The 17,571-nt window shown below is 38.7% G+C and overlaps 4 protein-coding genes across 5 annotated transcripts; 3 read left to right on the top strand and 1 right to left on the bottom strand.

The window, feature by feature from the left end:
• Nucleotides 1–256: 256 nt before the first annotated feature.
• LOC130710743 (two-component response regulator ARR2-like) lies at nt 257–5,163 on the top strand. Of its 2 annotated transcripts, none has more exons than XM_057560095.1 (6): nt 257–699; nt 1,084–1,236; nt 1,475–1,858; nt 2,635–2,711; nt 2,853–4,034; nt 4,428–5,163. In XM_057560095.1, the coding sequence occupies exons 1-6, from the start codon at nt 528–530 to the stop codon at nt 4,494–4,496; spliced, it is 2,037 nt and encodes a 678-aa protein (XP_057416078.1). In that variant the 5' UTR covers nt 257–527; the 3' UTR covers nt 4,497–5,163. The 2 variants fall into 2 exon arrangements, with proteins under 2 accessions (XP_057416078.1, XP_057416077.1); XM_057560094.1 differs by having other exon boundaries at nt 258–699; nt 4,425–5,163.
• A 2,343-nt stretch (nt 5,164–7,506) lies between these two features.
• LOC130711469 (COBRA-like protein 7) lies at nt 7,507–10,147 on the bottom strand. Its single transcript, XM_057561105.1, has 2 exons — nt 9,573–10,147; nt 7,507–9,388 (listed from the first exon to the last, which is right to left on the bottom strand). Exons 1-2 carry the CDS (start codon nt 10,093–10,095, stop codon nt 7,977–7,979), a joined length of 1,935 nt encoding a protein of 644 aa, XP_057417088.1. The 5' UTR covers nt 10,096–10,147; the 3' UTR covers nt 7,507–7,976.
• Nucleotides 10,148–13,157: 3,010 nt separating this feature from the next.
• LOC130711471 (leucine-rich repeat extensin-like protein 3) lies at nt 13,158–14,252 on the top strand. Its single transcript, XM_057561107.1, has one exon. The coding sequence runs from the start codon at nt 13,354–13,356 to the stop codon at nt 13,939–13,941; it is 588 nt and encodes a 195-aa protein (XP_057417090.1). The 5' UTR covers nt 13,158–13,353; the 3' UTR covers nt 13,942–14,252.
• Nucleotides 14,253–16,149: 1,897 nt separating this feature from the next.
• On the top strand, nt 16,150–17,450 carry LOC130711472 (uncharacterized). The gene is made up of 2 exons (XM_057561108.1): nt 16,150–16,358; nt 16,858–17,450. The coding sequence occupies exon 2, from the start codon at nt 16,863–16,865 to the stop codon at nt 17,448–17,450; it is 588 nt and encodes a 195-aa protein (XP_057417091.1). The 5' UTR covers nt 16,150–16,358; nt 16,858–16,862.
• Nucleotides 17,451–17,571: the final 121 nt, after the last annotated feature.

Below are 17,571 nucleotides of genomic sequence, written 5' to 3'. Positions count from 1 at the left end.
TCGTTTTAGATAGAACGAGCCAGCTGTTTAGTTGTTTTCATTTTCAGTAAAAAAAAATAATATTTATTATCATATTGAAAGTCCAATACAAAGACATTAATATCTTTTATTAACTGATTAAAAACAATTTATGATTATTTATTATTAAATACCCGGGTAATTATGCCTGTAAGTTTTAACAGTGACAAGCCTTTGAGGTTGAGGCTCAGAATTATTTAATTTAAAGAAAAAAATTCAGACTCAAAATTCCATTTCTCTCTCTCTCTCTCTCTCTCTCTCTCTCTCTCTGTTTCTCTCTCCTCTCTCTCTTTCTTCTCCGATTCCTGCGTTCTCTGTGTTGCGTATGGTTGAATTGCGAACTCACTTGGAGAAGCAGCTTCTTCTTCCTATGTTATCCTCTGTTCGCTCTCACCTCAATTCCGAACTAGCTATGTGAACTCAATCAAGCAAACTCGATTCCGTTCTGTAATCGCGTTTTGTTGTCTCTGATTGATTGCTGTTGTTGTTACTGTTTGGATCTCTGAAGCATGAATCATAGCTGTAACGGAAAGGGATCCATGATGTCAACGGTGGTTATGAAATCCTCCGGCGAAGCCGTCTCCGACCAGTTTCCGGCGGGTCTCCGGGTTCTGGTGGTGGATGATGATCCCACGTGCCTCATGATCCTTGAGAAGATGCTACGCACATGTCTCTATGAAGGTACTAGTTACTGCTCAATCAATCACTCTCTCTCTCTCTCTCTCTCTCCTCAACTGCACTTTCTTTCACCTCTTTCTCTCTCTTCAATTTCGCTTCTCCGATTTGGTCGCTTAGTTAGTTGAAAAATCCATGGAAGGAACACACAGAAATCGCAAGTTTATCACCACATGTTATGTAGTTTTATCTCAAAATTTGTTTTGGGCCAAAGGGTATTCTCAGTTTCTCACTCTGACTACTTCAATTCAAGTTTATTCTAGTCTTCTACTTCCTTTGAAACTGGTTTTGAATTGTTGGATGCTAGATTTGTGTTTATTTTGTTCATTGAGTTGTTATTATTTTGTTGATAATGAAGTTTGAGGAATGTTTTTGTTGATTCCATTTCAGTTACCAAATGCAATCGAGCAGAGAAAGCACTCACACTGCTCAGAGAGAGGAAGAATGGGTTTGACATTGTTATAAGTGATGTGCACATGCCAGACATGGATGGATTTAAGCTTCTAGAGCACATTGGATTGGAGATGGATCTTCCTGTTATTAGTAAGCAACTCATTTGATTACCTTAGATCAGTGTTGTCAAATAGCGGATATCGCGGCTCTGAGGGCTCACTGCTATCTGCTGCTATTTGCCGCTATTTTCCGCCTTGAGGGCATAACATAGCGGATTTTTGGCTTTCCGCTATTTTCCGTGATCCTTGATTGACAACAATGCCTCAGATCCACTTCTGGGCTGTATTGATTTTTGTGACTGACATGTTAATTTGTTTGATGATTGCAGTGATGTCAGCAGACGATGGTAAAAATGTTGTTTTGAAGGGTGTGACACATGGTGCTTGTGATTACCTGATTAAGCCTGTTCGCATTGAGGCTTTGAAGAACATATGGCAGCATGTTGTTCGGAAGAGAAAGAATGAGTGGAAAGATACGGAGCAATCGGGCAGTGCTGAAGAGGGGGGAGACAGGCAGCCAAGGCCATCTGATGATGCGGATTACTCGTCCTCGGCAAACGAAGGCAGCTGGAGAAACTCGAAGAAGAGAAGGGACGATGAGGAGGAAGGAGACGAGCGGGATGACTCGTCCACATTGAAGAAGCCGCGAGTTGTTTGGTCTGTGGAGCTGCATCAACAATTTGTGGCTGCTGTGGATCAACTGGGAATAGATAGTATGTATCTTCTTCACCTGCATCCTTGAAAACAAATTTTCTTTTTTATCTCTTGTTTCTTTTCCATGCAGACCTGTCTAACACAACTTAGCAATGCCCCACAATACTTTTGCTCCATCAACAAATTTGATTTTTTCTTTTGTTCAGATGTCACTTTTATCTGAGTTCTGAAAGCCACCCTTCTACTACTTACATCGTCTGTATTTAGTTACCATATTCAGGATCATTGCATCTAGCTTATGTAGACTTTCAACTCGTGTGGATCAGTTTTCAAACTATTCTATTCAGGGTTTTTTTTAATTTGCGGTCGCGGTTGGAGTTGCCGCTGAGTCGCGAAATTGCGGACAAATACGGGGTGAAGTGGCCGCAAATTGCGGTTGTGATGCTGATGCGGGGACTCCAAAACCCGTTACGCTGTGGCCACAATTGCGATTGCGGACTGCAATTTCGACTGTGGACCGCAACTAATTTTATTGGATAATTAAGATCCCAATGTGACTTAAAAGTACAACAATCAAGTCCACAGGGTTGGCTCCTAGCCATTTGGCTCTTTCAAAAACCAAAATATTCTGTAGAATAGTTGTTCCTACAGTTTTCTTAGTTCTCCATCTATCCTTTTAAATTGATTTTTAATCCCAGTTTTTTAGTAGAGCCTCTATTAGTTTTATGATATAAGATCAAACCATCCTAGGTGAGTCTTCTTGAGTTGTGTTAGTTGGAGATTTGTTTAAAGTATATAAACTCCTCTAATGTCTTGCAATTTTATTTTTGCGCAGAGGCTGTTCCTAAGAAGATTTTGGAATTGATGAACGTTCCTGGGCTCACTAGAGAAAATGTTGCCAGCCACCTGCAGGTATTCATACTGCTACTTTTATCCCATGTGTACTCTAGGAGGCACTCAAAAAGTTAAATCCCTACTTCTTGTTGTGGTCATCTATGTTTCTTTGAATATATGCTAATGACGCTACAATTCGTTTTTCTGTTTTTGTTACAGAAATACCGATTGTATCTTCGGAGACTGAGTGGAGTTTCTCAGCACCCAAATAACTTGAACAACTCATTTCTTGGCACACAAGACGCTTCATTTGGCACAATTTCATCAATTAATGGGATTGATCTTCAAACCCTTGCAGTTGCTGGCCAACTGCCAGCACAAAGTCTAGCCACTCTTCAAGCAGCAGGACTAGGCAGGTCAAATACAAAAGCAGGTGTGCACATGCCTCTCATGGATCAAAGAAATCTTTTCAGTTTTGAAAATCCAAGGTTAAGATTTGGAGAAGGGCAACAGCACCATTTAAGCAATAGTAAACCAATGAACCTACTTCATGGAATCCCTACCAACATGGAGCCGAAGCAGCTCGCTAATTTGCACCAGCCTACTCAATCCCTTGGCAACTTGAACATGCGAGTCAATGGTCCCGCTTCACAGAACAACCCCTTATTGATGCAGATGACACAATCCCAACCTAGAGGTCAGATGCTAAGTGAAAACAACGCTCCTCGTGTTTCCAGACTACCGAATCCCTTGGGGCAGCCTAATGTATCAAATGGAATCTCTGATGGTCTTCTAGGCAGAAACGGGATTGCTGGGAGTAACAGACCACCTGCTTATAATCCTGTTCCACAGAACTCTTCATTGTTTAATTTTCCCATGAATCAAACTACTGATATGTCTATCAATAGTTTCCCTCTTGGAAGCACTCCAGGTATATCCAGTGTCACAAGCAAAGGCTCATTTCAAGACGAAGTTACGTCGGGAATTAAAGGATCTGTTGGGTTTCCAAGTTATGACATTTTTAATGAACTGCACCATCAGAAGACCCAGGATTGGGAGGTAACAAATACGGGCTTAACGTACGATTCCTCTCGGCATGCAAATCCTTTACAAGGCGGTAACTTTGATGTTCCGCCATCAGTTTTAGTCCATCAGGGCTTTTCCTCCAACCAACAGAGTGGACAAAGCAGAGATCACAGTTTGAATGGAAAAGCTATTTTCTCCATGGGAGAAGGCCTGGAAAGAGGTAATTTCCAAAATGCTGGTCAACACCTCAATAACCTTCTTGTTGACAATTCAATTAGGGTTAAGACTGAGAGAATTCCTGATGCAAGCTCCCAGACTAACCTCTTCCCTGAGCATTATGGGCAGGAGGATCTTATGAGTGCACTTTTTAAACAGGTTGGTCCTTTATACCTTCCTTTAGACCTGAAATATTTATAATGTTGCATTTAGGGCTTGTTTGATTAACTTCTCAATTTTTTGAATGTAAAAACTATTTTCAGAAACAATATTTTAATTCTGTTTTCAAAAGAAGAAAAGAAAAAAAAAACTGTTTAAGCGATATATGTTTTTCAAAGCTGAAAGATAGACGTAAAAACTAAAAACGAAAACATTTGGAATTTCAGTTTTAAAAACTTAAAATAGAAACTGTTTTTAAGGACAGTTTTCATACCAAACAAGTTTTTTTTTTCTTTTTCTGTTTTAAAAATCTGAAAACTGTTTTACAATACATTATTAAAAAATGCCCTTAATTTTCCATTTTAAACAAATCTTGTGTGTTTCTTGCAGCAGGAAGGCATTGGACCATCTGAGAATGAGTTTGACTTTGATGGATATTCTCTGGACAACATTCCTGTGTAGATTAGACCCTGGCCAGTTCATTCTGTTTGTGTTGCCATTGTAAATAGTTGCTCTTACATATGCACCTTATCATTCTGCTATTATCTATTTTGGAACTGGGTCTTAATCGTTCCACAAACAGAATTTGGTTGATGCATATTCAGATTTCTGGGAGTAGCTTACTGTGAAGGTTTAATCTGAACAATCATGATCTTTTAAGTAGTTGATCAAGAAGAATCAGCCGCAAACCTCAACTGCATGTATGCACAAAGCATGTGCAATTTTTGACATCTTGGTAGCGAAGTTCCTAGCAAGCTTCTAATTTTAGGGTGTTTCATGAAGGTATGTTGGCTTAGAGAAGAATTGCAGAAGCAAGGTTTTGATACATCTGCAGACTTGTAGGAGCATTTCTAACTTCAATAACAAAAAATTATGATTTAATTCTTTTTGTCTAGTTCCTTTTGCAATTTATGTTTTTGAAAGTGAATGACATCGGTAAGCATGTAAATATTTCAATTTGGTTGCTGCTCACATTTGGTCTGGATATTCTTTTCTGGTAATGTCTGTGACTCGAAACTTTTGTGCTTTCATGTTTCAGCAGTAGCTGAGATATGCTCTGTTCATTACTATGCTATGCATTCTTTGTAAATGAACTTGATTAGTTACTCATGTGGGATTTTTATGTCTACTACTGTGTAAGATAGTGATTGTGAAGCTATGTGGTGTGCTTGGTTAACTTGTTTTCCATTCACATCATGTGACCTTTGTAAAGCTGCTTATGATAATGTTTAGCCTTTTGAGACATGCAAGGACATAACATCTACCTAGGCATCTTAACAAGTATGATGCTTTTCTCAACGGTAATTGCGGCTATGTGGTGGGGAGAAAATCACGTGAGCCAGGATGGGTGGGGGAGTGTTGGCTATAATGTAGATTGCTCTTAGTCTTTGAACTTTTACTAAGGCGTTTTTTAGTCATATTTTAGTCTTTGAAAAAAGGGCAATCTTAGTTTTTGTAATATATTTGACAAACTGGTAAATATAAATACGATTAGGGGATTAAATAGTGTAAATTATTTGTTGCATGTTTGATTTTAAAAATGAATATTGGAAAAAAATACAAGGTAAAAGCATATGATAAAAAAACGAAAAAATGAATGAATTTTTTTTTTTGTTATTAACTTAACATGGAGATGAAGATCACTCTTTTGCCACATACAACTCCATTATTACTATCTCATTCAACATAATCCTCTTCCTCAAATTGTCCCTTGCACAAACCTAATTCACCACAACCCACCCTCTTCTCACCTTCTAAATAATCTCGCTGCTACAATTTCAGGTGGGGAGTCCTGTTTCTATTTTTGCTTTTCCCTCTTCTAAAGATTGGGGGGGGGGGGGGGGGGGGAGGATTGTTTCAGCTACTTGCTCATGTTCCTTCATGATGACCCCCACCAATGTATCCTTTTTGGAACTCCCATCAATAGATACATTTGAACGAGTTTGACTCATTTCATGGCCCCAAGTTCTATTTTTTTTTATAAGCCAAAACAATGCATTAAAAGGGAGTACAAGGGGTACCCCAACCCTTAATACAAAGAGAAGAGAATGCATCTAGAAAAAAGAAAATACAGTAGTGGCTAAATAAAAAACAGAGCCACAACAAACAGATAAAGCTCCCCTCTACTCCAGTAATCCACAAGTCTTAATCCCATATTCAATTAGTCCAAGCTATCCATTGTAGACTTCCCATTCAAACAAGCCAAGGTTTATATTTCAATTCGGCTGGAGGTTTAGGAATTGGATTTTGGAAGAATTGAAGAGAAAACTTATGATCCCCACCAATCTATCCTTTTTGGAACTCCCATCAATAGATAAACTATTTGAATGAGTTTGACTCATTTCATCGCCCCAATTTCTATTTTGTTATAATATATTTCAATTTAGCTGGGAGGTTTTGGAAGAATTGAAGAGAAAACTTTTGTTTTATTGACGGTAGAAAGTAATTTAAAACAAAACTACACTAACACATCTTGGCACAGCGTTAGAAAGTGGGTACTTTCAAACCTGTCATGTACCGCCTACTCAGGTTGCATACTTTGCTAACTCATCTGCCACCATATTTCTCTCCCGCGGAATATGGCTAAATTATTATTTTGTTTAGTTACTTTGGAAAGAGAGAAATTATGTGATTAAAATATCTTACTCATTTTAAAAAGAGTTTTACCTTCACAAAATATCTCTCTTAAAAAAAAAAAAAAACAAATTAAAATATCATTATCTTAAAACCAACTACCAAGCATCACATACATCGCCTGGTTATTTTATAAAATGGCAAAAGACAAAATTAAAAGTATTTTAAAAATATTAATTGATAAAAAAAATCTCTGATGAGTTTGGACTGGATAACCAAACAAGACACGAAGGAGATCATGTAAATCTTTACAATTAACATATACGCAATTTTTGGTCGGAAATAGATGCTTTTGGTGCCTATATTTTTGTTTGACCATAATGTATTTTCAATTGTTTTAGAAATGCTCGACTTGAATTCCTTGCAGCCATATGATTTTGCATTCACTGAAGTCAGGGTCAGTGACCGTTCGATCTTTAATCATACAGTTGTAGTTCAAATATATTGATTTTAAGTACACAATAACCTCTTAAAACCAGAGCCGTCGACTTAGGATCAGACAAACCCCTAACTTCAGAATGTAGGATCCTTTAGCTGTAGCGAATCCGAATTCAAATATTTTTTTAGTTACACTTGAAAGAAAAACGACTAAACAGAAAAGCTAGACTAATGCGTCCTAACACAAGAACGCAGCCACACCGGAAGCAGGCAATTTCCTTCAGAATTCAAAATTAGAGATCCACACCAAATCCATTTGTTTCCTGACCAATTAATTGTTCCGCAGCAGGACACGAAAATGTACAAGCTTATGATTTGAGTCAAGACAGATGTGTGTATCCCAGCAATGACATGATTATGATAAGTAATTTCAATCAACAACATAGTCAAGACAGAGAAATCCTTTAAGTTGTGCAGTCTACTAGTTCATTTTTAATTCACAAAACAGAACATTTTAATCATAGGTCCATTTCTATCGTGGTGCCCATCATCTTGCACTAGGCAAATAATAATTTGAGTCTCAGAGTCTCAGACAGGATAATGCCTAAATTAGAATTACTCAGAGTCTCAGACAACAAACGAATGAGGGATAAATAAAAACACTTAAACTTCTAATAGATATAGGAAAATCTTTCTATCATCTAACACAAATCTACAATCTTCTGTACTATAACATGCTTCAAAAGAATCATATCAATTGAACAAGGATCGTCACAGCATCCAAACCAGACACACAGCATGAATGTTACAACAGCACGGCTTGGTCCACTGACGTTTCTCGCTGAGTTTCCGTGATGAGGTCTATGTATGAATCAGATATTGTCTCAGGACATAAATAAGCCAGGGTCAAAAGCAAACATACCGCCACCATTACCGGATCAAGACGATCCACAACAGTGTTAGGAACGCCAAAGTAGCCCGTGGAAAGCCCTTCCTGAAACCACTGCTTGGAATCACTGAAGGAAGAGAGCATTCCTCTCCATTGAAGAAGACTTTAGAGGGAAATCCATCTCCACGAACTACATTGATTCCAGGAGTAGCTTTCTTTGTGAATGAGATTACTGATTGTTGTTTACCAGGAACCCTAGGATCTCTCAGTGGATTAGCTCCGTCAGCTTCAGCTACAAGGTAGTTCAATCCGGGCAAACCTTGCATGATTATTGTATTATTCACGCCATCTAGGAGGGTTGCATTGAATGAGTACATTTTCTCAAAACCTGCAGCTGCATTGTCCATTTGTACTGCAGCAAACCAGTCAGCAAAATTAGTGCCACCCCAGTTAAAAAGTGTTACCCTTGCAGTCCAACCTTTCCTGTAGTCTGTGAATAAATGCCAGTTGATGCTCACGCCGCAGTTATCACTACAGGGCAAAGGGTTAGACACTGGTAGATGTTTAAGGTCAGCCCAAGCAACAGCCTTGGCAGTTCGGTTCTCAAAAGGAATAAGAAGAGCATCCGGTGGAAGCCACATAGCTGGTGCAGTAGCACTACAAGTTCTTCCAGTGTTCGCGGGGCATCCACATGCACAAGTTTTGCATGGTATAACTGACTCATTGTAATAAGCTGAAAATGAGACACAGCATTTGCTTGATGTTCTCTTGGTAGTTGTTATGTTGCACACAACCTGCCAACTGGCCATGACAGTTTTGTTCGACGGTACCCCAGATGGATCCGGATTCTCAGTGGGACTAACCCGCATGGGAGGGCCACATTTGTAGTCAGGGTTGAGTGTGCCGCTAATCTTCCAATTCTGGGGCGGCGAAAGCTGGGAGCGATTAAGCGCCGGCGGCATTTTGAAAACCTCCATCTGGAACCTTGAAACAGACATGCTAGGGTCCATGGATGGTGGCAATATGGTACCGTTCCGGCAGCAAGAAGGGATTTTCCCAAGGACTGTATCATTGAACTTAGTGGGAGGAAGATCAACTATGGTTGGCCTCCTCTCACAATTCAACACAGTGGAAAAATCAAGTTGCTGGTAGAATGTTCCTTGCTTACCAAACACACAGCCAGAAACATCCACAACAGATGGATAAGCCCCTTTCATTGAGTTTATAAACTCATCATTCATCCAATCCCAGCTCAATCTCCAATTGTCAAGGCGACCGAGAGCGTTATGGTTCGCAATCGCAACCTCAGCCCAGTAACTAGAGTCATAAGTTCTGATCACATCATACATAATAGTAAGATCACCATTTTGACGAGGCAGAAACTTCTCATCAGTAGTGATGTTTGCTTTGAACTTGGGATCTCTTGTGCAACACATATTAGTCACATTCTTCCCTAAAATTCACAGAAAAACACCCTTGTCAACACTCATTACCAAAAATTGCAGCACTTCATTGAAACCCAATTCTAATCCATTCATAGATCAAGTAAATTGCAATTCAAAATTCAACCAAATACCTAAAGATCACTGATCTAGAAACAAAGAAGAACCTTATCAGAGTTAGAAAACAATGGTTACCTTGACCAGTGGCTTTGCGGCAGAGAAATCCATCAACGGCGAGCTCGATTTTCGAGGGTAAAGGAATACTCGGCGGCGCAACCCCGAACACGGTGCCAACGAGGTCGATCTGAGCCTGCATCTGGGTCAAGTCACCGGCGGTGGCCACAGCGGTCTTGAGATCGGTCATGGGGTACCCGGCGAAGACGGTACCGTTGCCAACGGCGGCGGGGAGGGTAGTCCCGTCGGCGAGCACCGCATTGGAGGCGGAGACCAAGAGCTCATCGTGCTGAAACCCGACGAAGACCTTCCAGGACTTGAGCTCGTCGAGGCCGTTGTTGAGCACGGTGAGCGTGGACTCGAACTTGTACGGCTGCTTCGCAGGGTCGGTGACGTTCGGCGGTAACTGCTTGCCGGCGGTGTAGGCGTAGGTGAGGAGTATACCGTTGCAGGATTGGGCCGCCGTAAACGGCGGCGTTGAGAGGAGGAAGATGGCTAAGACAGCGATGCCGAAGAAACAGTGTCTTTTGAGAAGCGAGAACATCGTTGTGTTGTGTCCAGTTTGATTGAAATGAAATTCGAATTTGAACCAAGACAGAGAAATGGGATTTTTATATATTTTTGGTGCAAGACAGGTGTCGAGTTAATCTTGTTCGAGCCGTGAATATCCACGTCATATTGTAGCTAACTCTTCCAGCGGTTTTTTCTATCCACGAGACCAGACTCAAACTTGAGACTTTACTTAAGAAGGATCAAACATGTATCACTTGAGCCAATCATCCCTTGGTTTTATAATATAATACAAATAAAAAGTTTAATTTAAAGTTACAAACATAAGAATATTTCTTTTCTTAATTTAAAAAAAAAAAATTGTAAGAAAGTGAATGGTGGAAGAAACGCGTTGAACTACACGTTAGAGGTTGGTTCTAAGCTGTAATGTGAGATGAGAACATGTTACTATGCGTGTTATTTTAATGGTTTTTAAAACTTTCTTAATTTGATTTTATGCCGTGTGTGATTTGATTAATTCAGAGAAGACAGAGCATGCTAGGGTTGCAAATTGCGTCGTGTCTTTCCATTTCCAAAAACCGTATTAGTTATTATTGTATTGAGGGGAATGAATCATTCCTTTTAGACTGATATTTTATAAGTGAAATCAATTAGTACAAGATCTACTACTTCCTATTTAGCGTGGATTGTGTAAAAGAATTAAGAATAAAGATCGGTTATCACTCAAAGTTGTAGACCACTAGAGAGAGATAAGAAGAGATGAAAGATAAATGATGAGTGTGATATATGATATTATGTGACTGAAAGAAATAAAAAATAGAGAAATAAAAAAAAAAGGTGCCTTGAAGTGTTTGCACTATTTAGTGGTTCATAAATCATTCTTGTGTGTACAAAAGGGTTGAAAATAGCTGAGTTTTTGAAATTGTGAGGGTCACCCCACCTCAAACGTTCCATGGTTTCTATTAAAAAAGTATAATCTCTCTCAACAGCTCTTTTATCACTTTATGTAGTGACTAATGTGTGTGTTTGGTGCTGAATTTGAATTGGTAGATGACCAAGAAGGAGGGAGCTTTTTTGATTTTGTTGTGACTGTGCTCTGATTGGCTTGGATATAAACAAAACAAACTCATGAATTCGGCTCTGGTCAGCGGCCATGGCCCAATCGCATAAAAGAGCTGCTATAGTATAGTTTTAGTTATAATAAAATTAATTTATTTAATGTGAATTATATATATTTCGACATATCCAAATGCTCAACTTTGACCAAGCTATATAGTTTATGCTTTTTTTTTTTTGTGCAAGCTTTATATTCATGTTTGAATCCGTGTAAAGGACTCGGTATAGCCTTTATTTTTTTGTTTATACTTGCCAAGATTCTCAAAATACAAAATGATACATACCTTGGAATTATAATTTTGCTGTTCTTCTGAGGCTAACATTCCGCGGCTTGAGTTGCGGGCACGTCTTTGTCTGAATAATAATTTTTGTTACACATTCTCACCATGAACATTACCTTACATTAGCAAAATTAAAGTTGATTGAGTAAAAATAATTAGACTAGTCTACCATCAAATAATAAAAAGTTAGGTGGAGACTAGCATGAAAGAGCTGATGGGTCTTTCATAGATGAAAGACCTTCTTTTATCATAGGATTATTCCATATATACCCTTATATTAATTTAATTTGTAATGTTTTGGTATAATCTAAAATGTTTCATCTATAATTTCCGTAATTAGGAGACATCCTTGGGTAGTGGGTTCCACTATCTCTTGTATATGCTCTGAAGCCCATGAGACTAGACTGAAGCCCAAAGATTCAAATAGCCCGTAAGTTAGTTGAGTCCATGATAAGAAATCCTGGATCTGGGCCTTCGAGCCTTTTATACAAGCATTTTCACTTTATAACCTTGCAATTTCTCAGTCAATCAATTAACCTCACTTCAGAACAAAAAAATAATGTTCTGTATAGAATAATATCACATAATTTTTCAATAAAACATCATACTTTCAATTATTACCTTGCATTTTTTTCTCTTACCAGCGAAAATAATATTTTTTTCCTTTTATCATTTGTCATATCTTTTTTTATTTTATTCAGATCGTGTGTATAAAGTATAAAAACTTTGTTTTCACTTTATATATCGTGTAAAAAGAATGAAAGTGTTATAAACATTAACCTAAGGCAAGGCACTAGGAAGCGCCAAAGGGGAAAAGAGTAAAGAAGCACGTGGAGCTTACGTTTGCTTTACCTTTCCTTCTTGCATCGCCACATTAACACAATCTAGAAAGTATAAAGATCCGTCCAAAATGTTATTGAAGCCTTATTGTAAGTGCATCCAATGTTTTTCTCACGATATGTACCAGTACCACATTTTATTTACCCCCAAGCCACCAATGATATATAACAAAATATCTATTTGTGTTTAGGTGTGAGGTAGCTAAATTTAACTCAAATAGCTATATGACGTTATTAAAACAGTAAAAGCAAAATACTGATCAGAAGTTTCTAAGTTGGAACAAATAATTGGTAGACATTCATGAAGTATATACCCTTAAAATGAACTAGAGAGACATGGAGAAATCAAATAAAAAAAAGTGCAATATGTGGAAGATGATGATTAAGAAAATGAAGAGAAAAATAAAGTAAACAAATATAGGAGATTGCTAGAGATATAGTGTGAATGCAAAAGAAAATAAAGATTGTTAAGTTAATTAAATTTATTAATCTACCTAATGTAGCTAGCTACTATAGCAACGGCATACTCCAAGTAAGCAAGTGTTCAATTCAAACATGGCTGCTGACGGATGTGTAAAACCAAAACATACGTGTCGATCTCATCTTTTACGATAGCTTTGGTTTTTGCTTAATTAATTCTTCATCCTGTAGTAGTTTAGGACGGATTGATCAGTAGACTGTAAAACAGAATCTACACCACTAACTATTTGTTTTCTCGCAAAATTTTTTTATCATATCTTATTATAACACCGATGTCTTGTCTACATCGATCATTTTAATCTGCACAAAACATTTAAAATAAAAAACATGCAAGAAACTAGGCAAATTAATTAGTGAAAAGGATATAATGTAGCTTGAAAAAACGAGACAGTACTCAACACACTCACAACCTAAGCTAGTTCATATCACTAGTGTCACTACCCAACCAAGCTTTCTCTCCCCTCACTCATTCACCCCACTTTCTCTTTTTTCAACAGTACACACTTTCCTTAATCTTCCTAACTCTCATCATACTGTGTCCTAGTTAGAACTAGAAGAGTCACTCACTGTTGGCTTATGAGAATATTGAAGAAGATGAAGATGATAAGATTGTGCTTGCTGCTCATCACAAGTATGGTTTGTTATATCCATGTAACAATGGGAGATGATGCAGTTGCAGATCACCACCACCTAAAAGCCACTTCACACGAACAGATCCAGTGCACAATGTGCAGTTCGTGTGAGAATCCCTGCAACCCTGTTCCTTCTCCGCCGCCACCACCACCACGTCCACCTCCTTCCACCACCAATAACTGCCCTCCCCCTCCTTCTCCTTCTACTTCTCCCCCCACCACATACAATTACTACTCTCCGCCCCCACCCTCTCAGTACAGCTACTCTTCACCACCTCCTCCATCATCATCCAACGGTGGTAGTGGCGGCGGAGGCGGAGGCGGAGGCGGAGGAACCTATTACTATTACCCTCCTCCATCTAGTAACGGAAACTACGCGCGGCCGCCGCCGCCCAACCCTATAGTGCCGTACTTTCCTTTCTACTTCCACAGCCCTCCGCCACCTTCCGCCGCAGCTCCTTCGCCGTCAACAGCCTCCTCGCTGCTCTGTGCAGTTGCTCTCTCATCCTTGTTGTTGCTGTTGCTGGTTTGATAGAATGTTCAAAAAATAGCAAATAACGGCTCAGATTTGCAGATCTAGAAGAACAGGAGAGTAGTAGTGAGGAAAGGATGCAGTCATGAATTTCCCAATTTGCCCTGCAACACTCACACACGTACATAACCTTCTTTCTTTCTTTACCTTCATTCTATATATGTTTTCTCTCTGAAATTTCAATGCCAATGTATGTGGATGGATCTGCAATTTGCTGACAATTTTTATTGTAGTTAAGCCTCACACCCATGTATGGTGTCCTTAGTATGAAGAATAATTAAATAAAACAATATGCATATGATCAATATTGATATTATGTTCTTCTCATACTTTTTTTGTTTTTGTTTAGTAAAGTTACTTTGTGGTTATGGTTAAATATGATGTGGTTCTAGTTTGTTAATTTTGAGAGTTTATTTTTGGGGCATGATATTTGAGGCTAGCTAGTCAGTCAAAAATTAATAACAAAAGAAGGAATTGATGAAGTAGGCTACTTTGTGTGGAAAAAAGGATCCCCATTTTTGCCGTTAATTAATTGAATTCAATGTTGCCACTGAAATCGTTCAATGTCAATTCTTTATTTATCACTTGGTTTAACTTGTGTCCTTGTTCATTGACCCTTTGGTGCTGCTATAGCTGTTATTGCAACTATTTAGGGTGAGGATGGTGCCAATAGATATTGTTAGTGCGCTAGGAGCGTAGTTTACCGATCTTGATGCTGACTGTGGGAGCGTCTTTCTTTCTGTTTTCAAGGTATCAGCTGCTTATCCAATAATTATATGACTAATCTTATGAACTCGGAAATTATATTAAATAAGGATTGAGGTATTTACCTGAGGTGAGGTGTGTTAACGGGAATCGGGATTCCTACAATTATAATAAAATAGACCTTAACTTAACGTTCGGATTGTATTTTTAAGTTTTGCATCGAATGGATAATGTTGAACACCTTTGTGTTTACAAATGTTGGAATCATAGCTAACCTTCCTCATATAATTAACAACTTAAAATAGCAAGTCATGAAGTTTTATGTTAGAAGTCTCACATTCGCTAGAGACTTGACCAACTAAGTGATTATAAAGGGTAGAGCAACCCTCAACTCTTAAACTAGCTTTTGAGTTGAGTTAAGCATCTCTAATCCTAATATTTTATTTTATATTTGAGACAAGTCCGAACATAATTGTGTGATGATTGTTTTCCCCATCCATGTCGTCAATCTGTTGATGGGTGAGCTCCAGCAAAACATATTGATTCATATACATGAAGGACCTAAGTTAAATAAAGTGAAATAAAGATGATCATTATCATAATTTATTTATATTTTGTTCCTCGCCATTTTCCCACTGTGTAGTCACGATTTTCTCTGTATCGAAGTTTTTGGCTTATTGAAGAAACAGATTACAGATGCATGGAACGATAACATTTTCTTCATTTTTATTATTGGGTTATGTCATGCACGTTTCGCAAAGATTCAAACGTTTTTTTTATCAAACAAAATTATAGAAAATGTGTTGGTAAAAATTAGCTGGAAGTCACGTTAGCCCCTATTATAATGCTGAAATGGACCCACCCGACTCATACTGCAACTGTCATCCATATATCCAAAGCAACACTCTCATCATCAGTCTCTCTTTTACTATTCCTGGTGCCCCCCACTGCTAGTGCTTACACATAGACCTGGTCCCTAACATAAAAATAGATGTCCCTTTTTTTATGATATCGATTAATAGATAAATATATTGTGTTAACAAGCTAAAATCGAGCTAATAAGAGCTTGAAGTGAAATGTTTTAAGAATTTGAAGCTTTAAATCAATTGAAATTCATATTTCTTATTAATTTCAAGATTTACACATTTTGTGTGGGAGGGAGGGAGCTACCAAACTTCTAATTGTTTAGTTTATTAACTCAAACACCTCTTCCTTAATTATTTCCACATTTTGTCGCATCATAACATTTTGTCCTTTCCCTTGTAATTGGGGTGGTTAGTTTTTTTTTTTTTTTAATCAGCTATTCAATATGATTAATTCATTGACAAAGTTGTTAATGGATGTAAATGTTTACTTTCAAAGTGTAACAAAAAAAAAGAGTGAAAGCTTGGGCTTAGGGGGGGAGTTGGGTTTGGGGCCCCCTATGGGGCTCCGCGCCCCACTTAAAGTGGGGAAATTACGGAAAAAACCCCTTTACAAGAATACGGAATATTAAATTTCGTATTCAATACGGAATATAAAATTCCGTATTATATTACTATGTAATCGACAGGGGTTTTTTCAAAACCCATTTCAGCGCTCCAAACCATTCCCAACCCTTGCTCTGCAATCTTCGAGACCGACGCTCTCCTTGCTTCAATCATCATCTGGACAGGGTACCATCGTCTCCATCATCAACCCCATTCTCCCCATTCATTGCATTGAACCTAGAGGTAAGTAAGTTTGGATTTCAACTTGAATTCACCATTTAACTTGAAATTATGGAATCTTTCAACCCTAGGATAGTCGATTTATGCTTAAGTAGATGTTAGGTTGGCTGAAATTGTATAAATTGGTCTTTGGGGCGAGTTCCAATCATGCAATGTCGTTAATGGAGTTCTGGTTCGATACGGAACATAATATTCCGTATTCAATATGAAACTTAATGTTCCGTATTGGATATGAAATTTAATGTTCCGTATTTTGTGTCTGTTTAGAGTTATAAACTTAATTTATAAAATGTTTTTATAAAACTTAATATAATTAGCTTAGTTTATTTATAAAACCTAATCTAATTAGCTTAGTTAATTTATAAAATGTTTTTAATTTAGTTATAAACATCGTGAATTATTTAGTGATTTTATTTAGAGATTTAATTGAGAAATTTAGTAATTGAGCGAGTATAATTTATTCAGTGAATTTATTTAGAAAATGTTTGCTCTGAATATATAGTGAGAATGAAGAACAGAAAGAGGTCTCGAGCTAGTGAGGATGCGGGGCCTACAGAGGATAGACACCGGCGATTACATGCTTCTAGCCGGCGCGGCGATCATGCTGCGACCTCTCACGCGGTTGAGGCTTCAGCTCCAGCTCCAGTTGATTCTATGCAGTCGCCCATGGTAGAGGCTTCAGCTCCAGCTCCAGTTGAGCCTACTGATCGAGTTCCTACTCCGCCGTCTCCCATGGTTGAGGTACCTCGCCATGAGTCACCAGGCGAGGAGTCATCAGGCGAGTCGTCATCCGGCGATGAGTCATCCGGCGATGAGTCATCCGACGAGGAGTCATCCGGCGAGGAGGGGTCATATGACGAGGATAGTATTCCTCCTCCTAATGTTGATGCTGATGTCGTGCCAGAGGCACAGGGTGGCGAGGAGGACCTGATCCAGAGGTTGCCGCCGTTTCCGGGGGGGCCTGTTGATCTGTCGCTTCTCACGCATTATGCTGATCACAAGGCTCCCTGGACGTGGCATGCACTCCTACGCACAGACGAGCGGTATGTGGACCGTCGACACTTGAGGGTGGCCACAGCTGGGGGGAAGGTTTGAAACCTTGCTTGTGATGGTGATTCAGACAGTCACAGGAGGGTTCGAGAGTTGATTGAGTAGACGGGTCTTCATCAGCTACCCTGGTGCAGCTACTCAGAGACAGATGCAGGCCTCATTTTGG

The sequence above is a fragment of the Lotus japonicus genome, chromosome 4 (genome assembly GCF_012489685.1).
Source record: "Lotus japonicus ecotype B-129 chromosome 4, LjGifu_v1.2".
Classification (NCBI taxonomy): domain Eukaryota; kingdom Viridiplantae; phylum Streptophyta; class Magnoliopsida; order Fabales; family Fabaceae; genus Lotus; species Lotus japonicus.
This window is presented reverse-complemented; position numbering and strand designations above follow the sequence as displayed.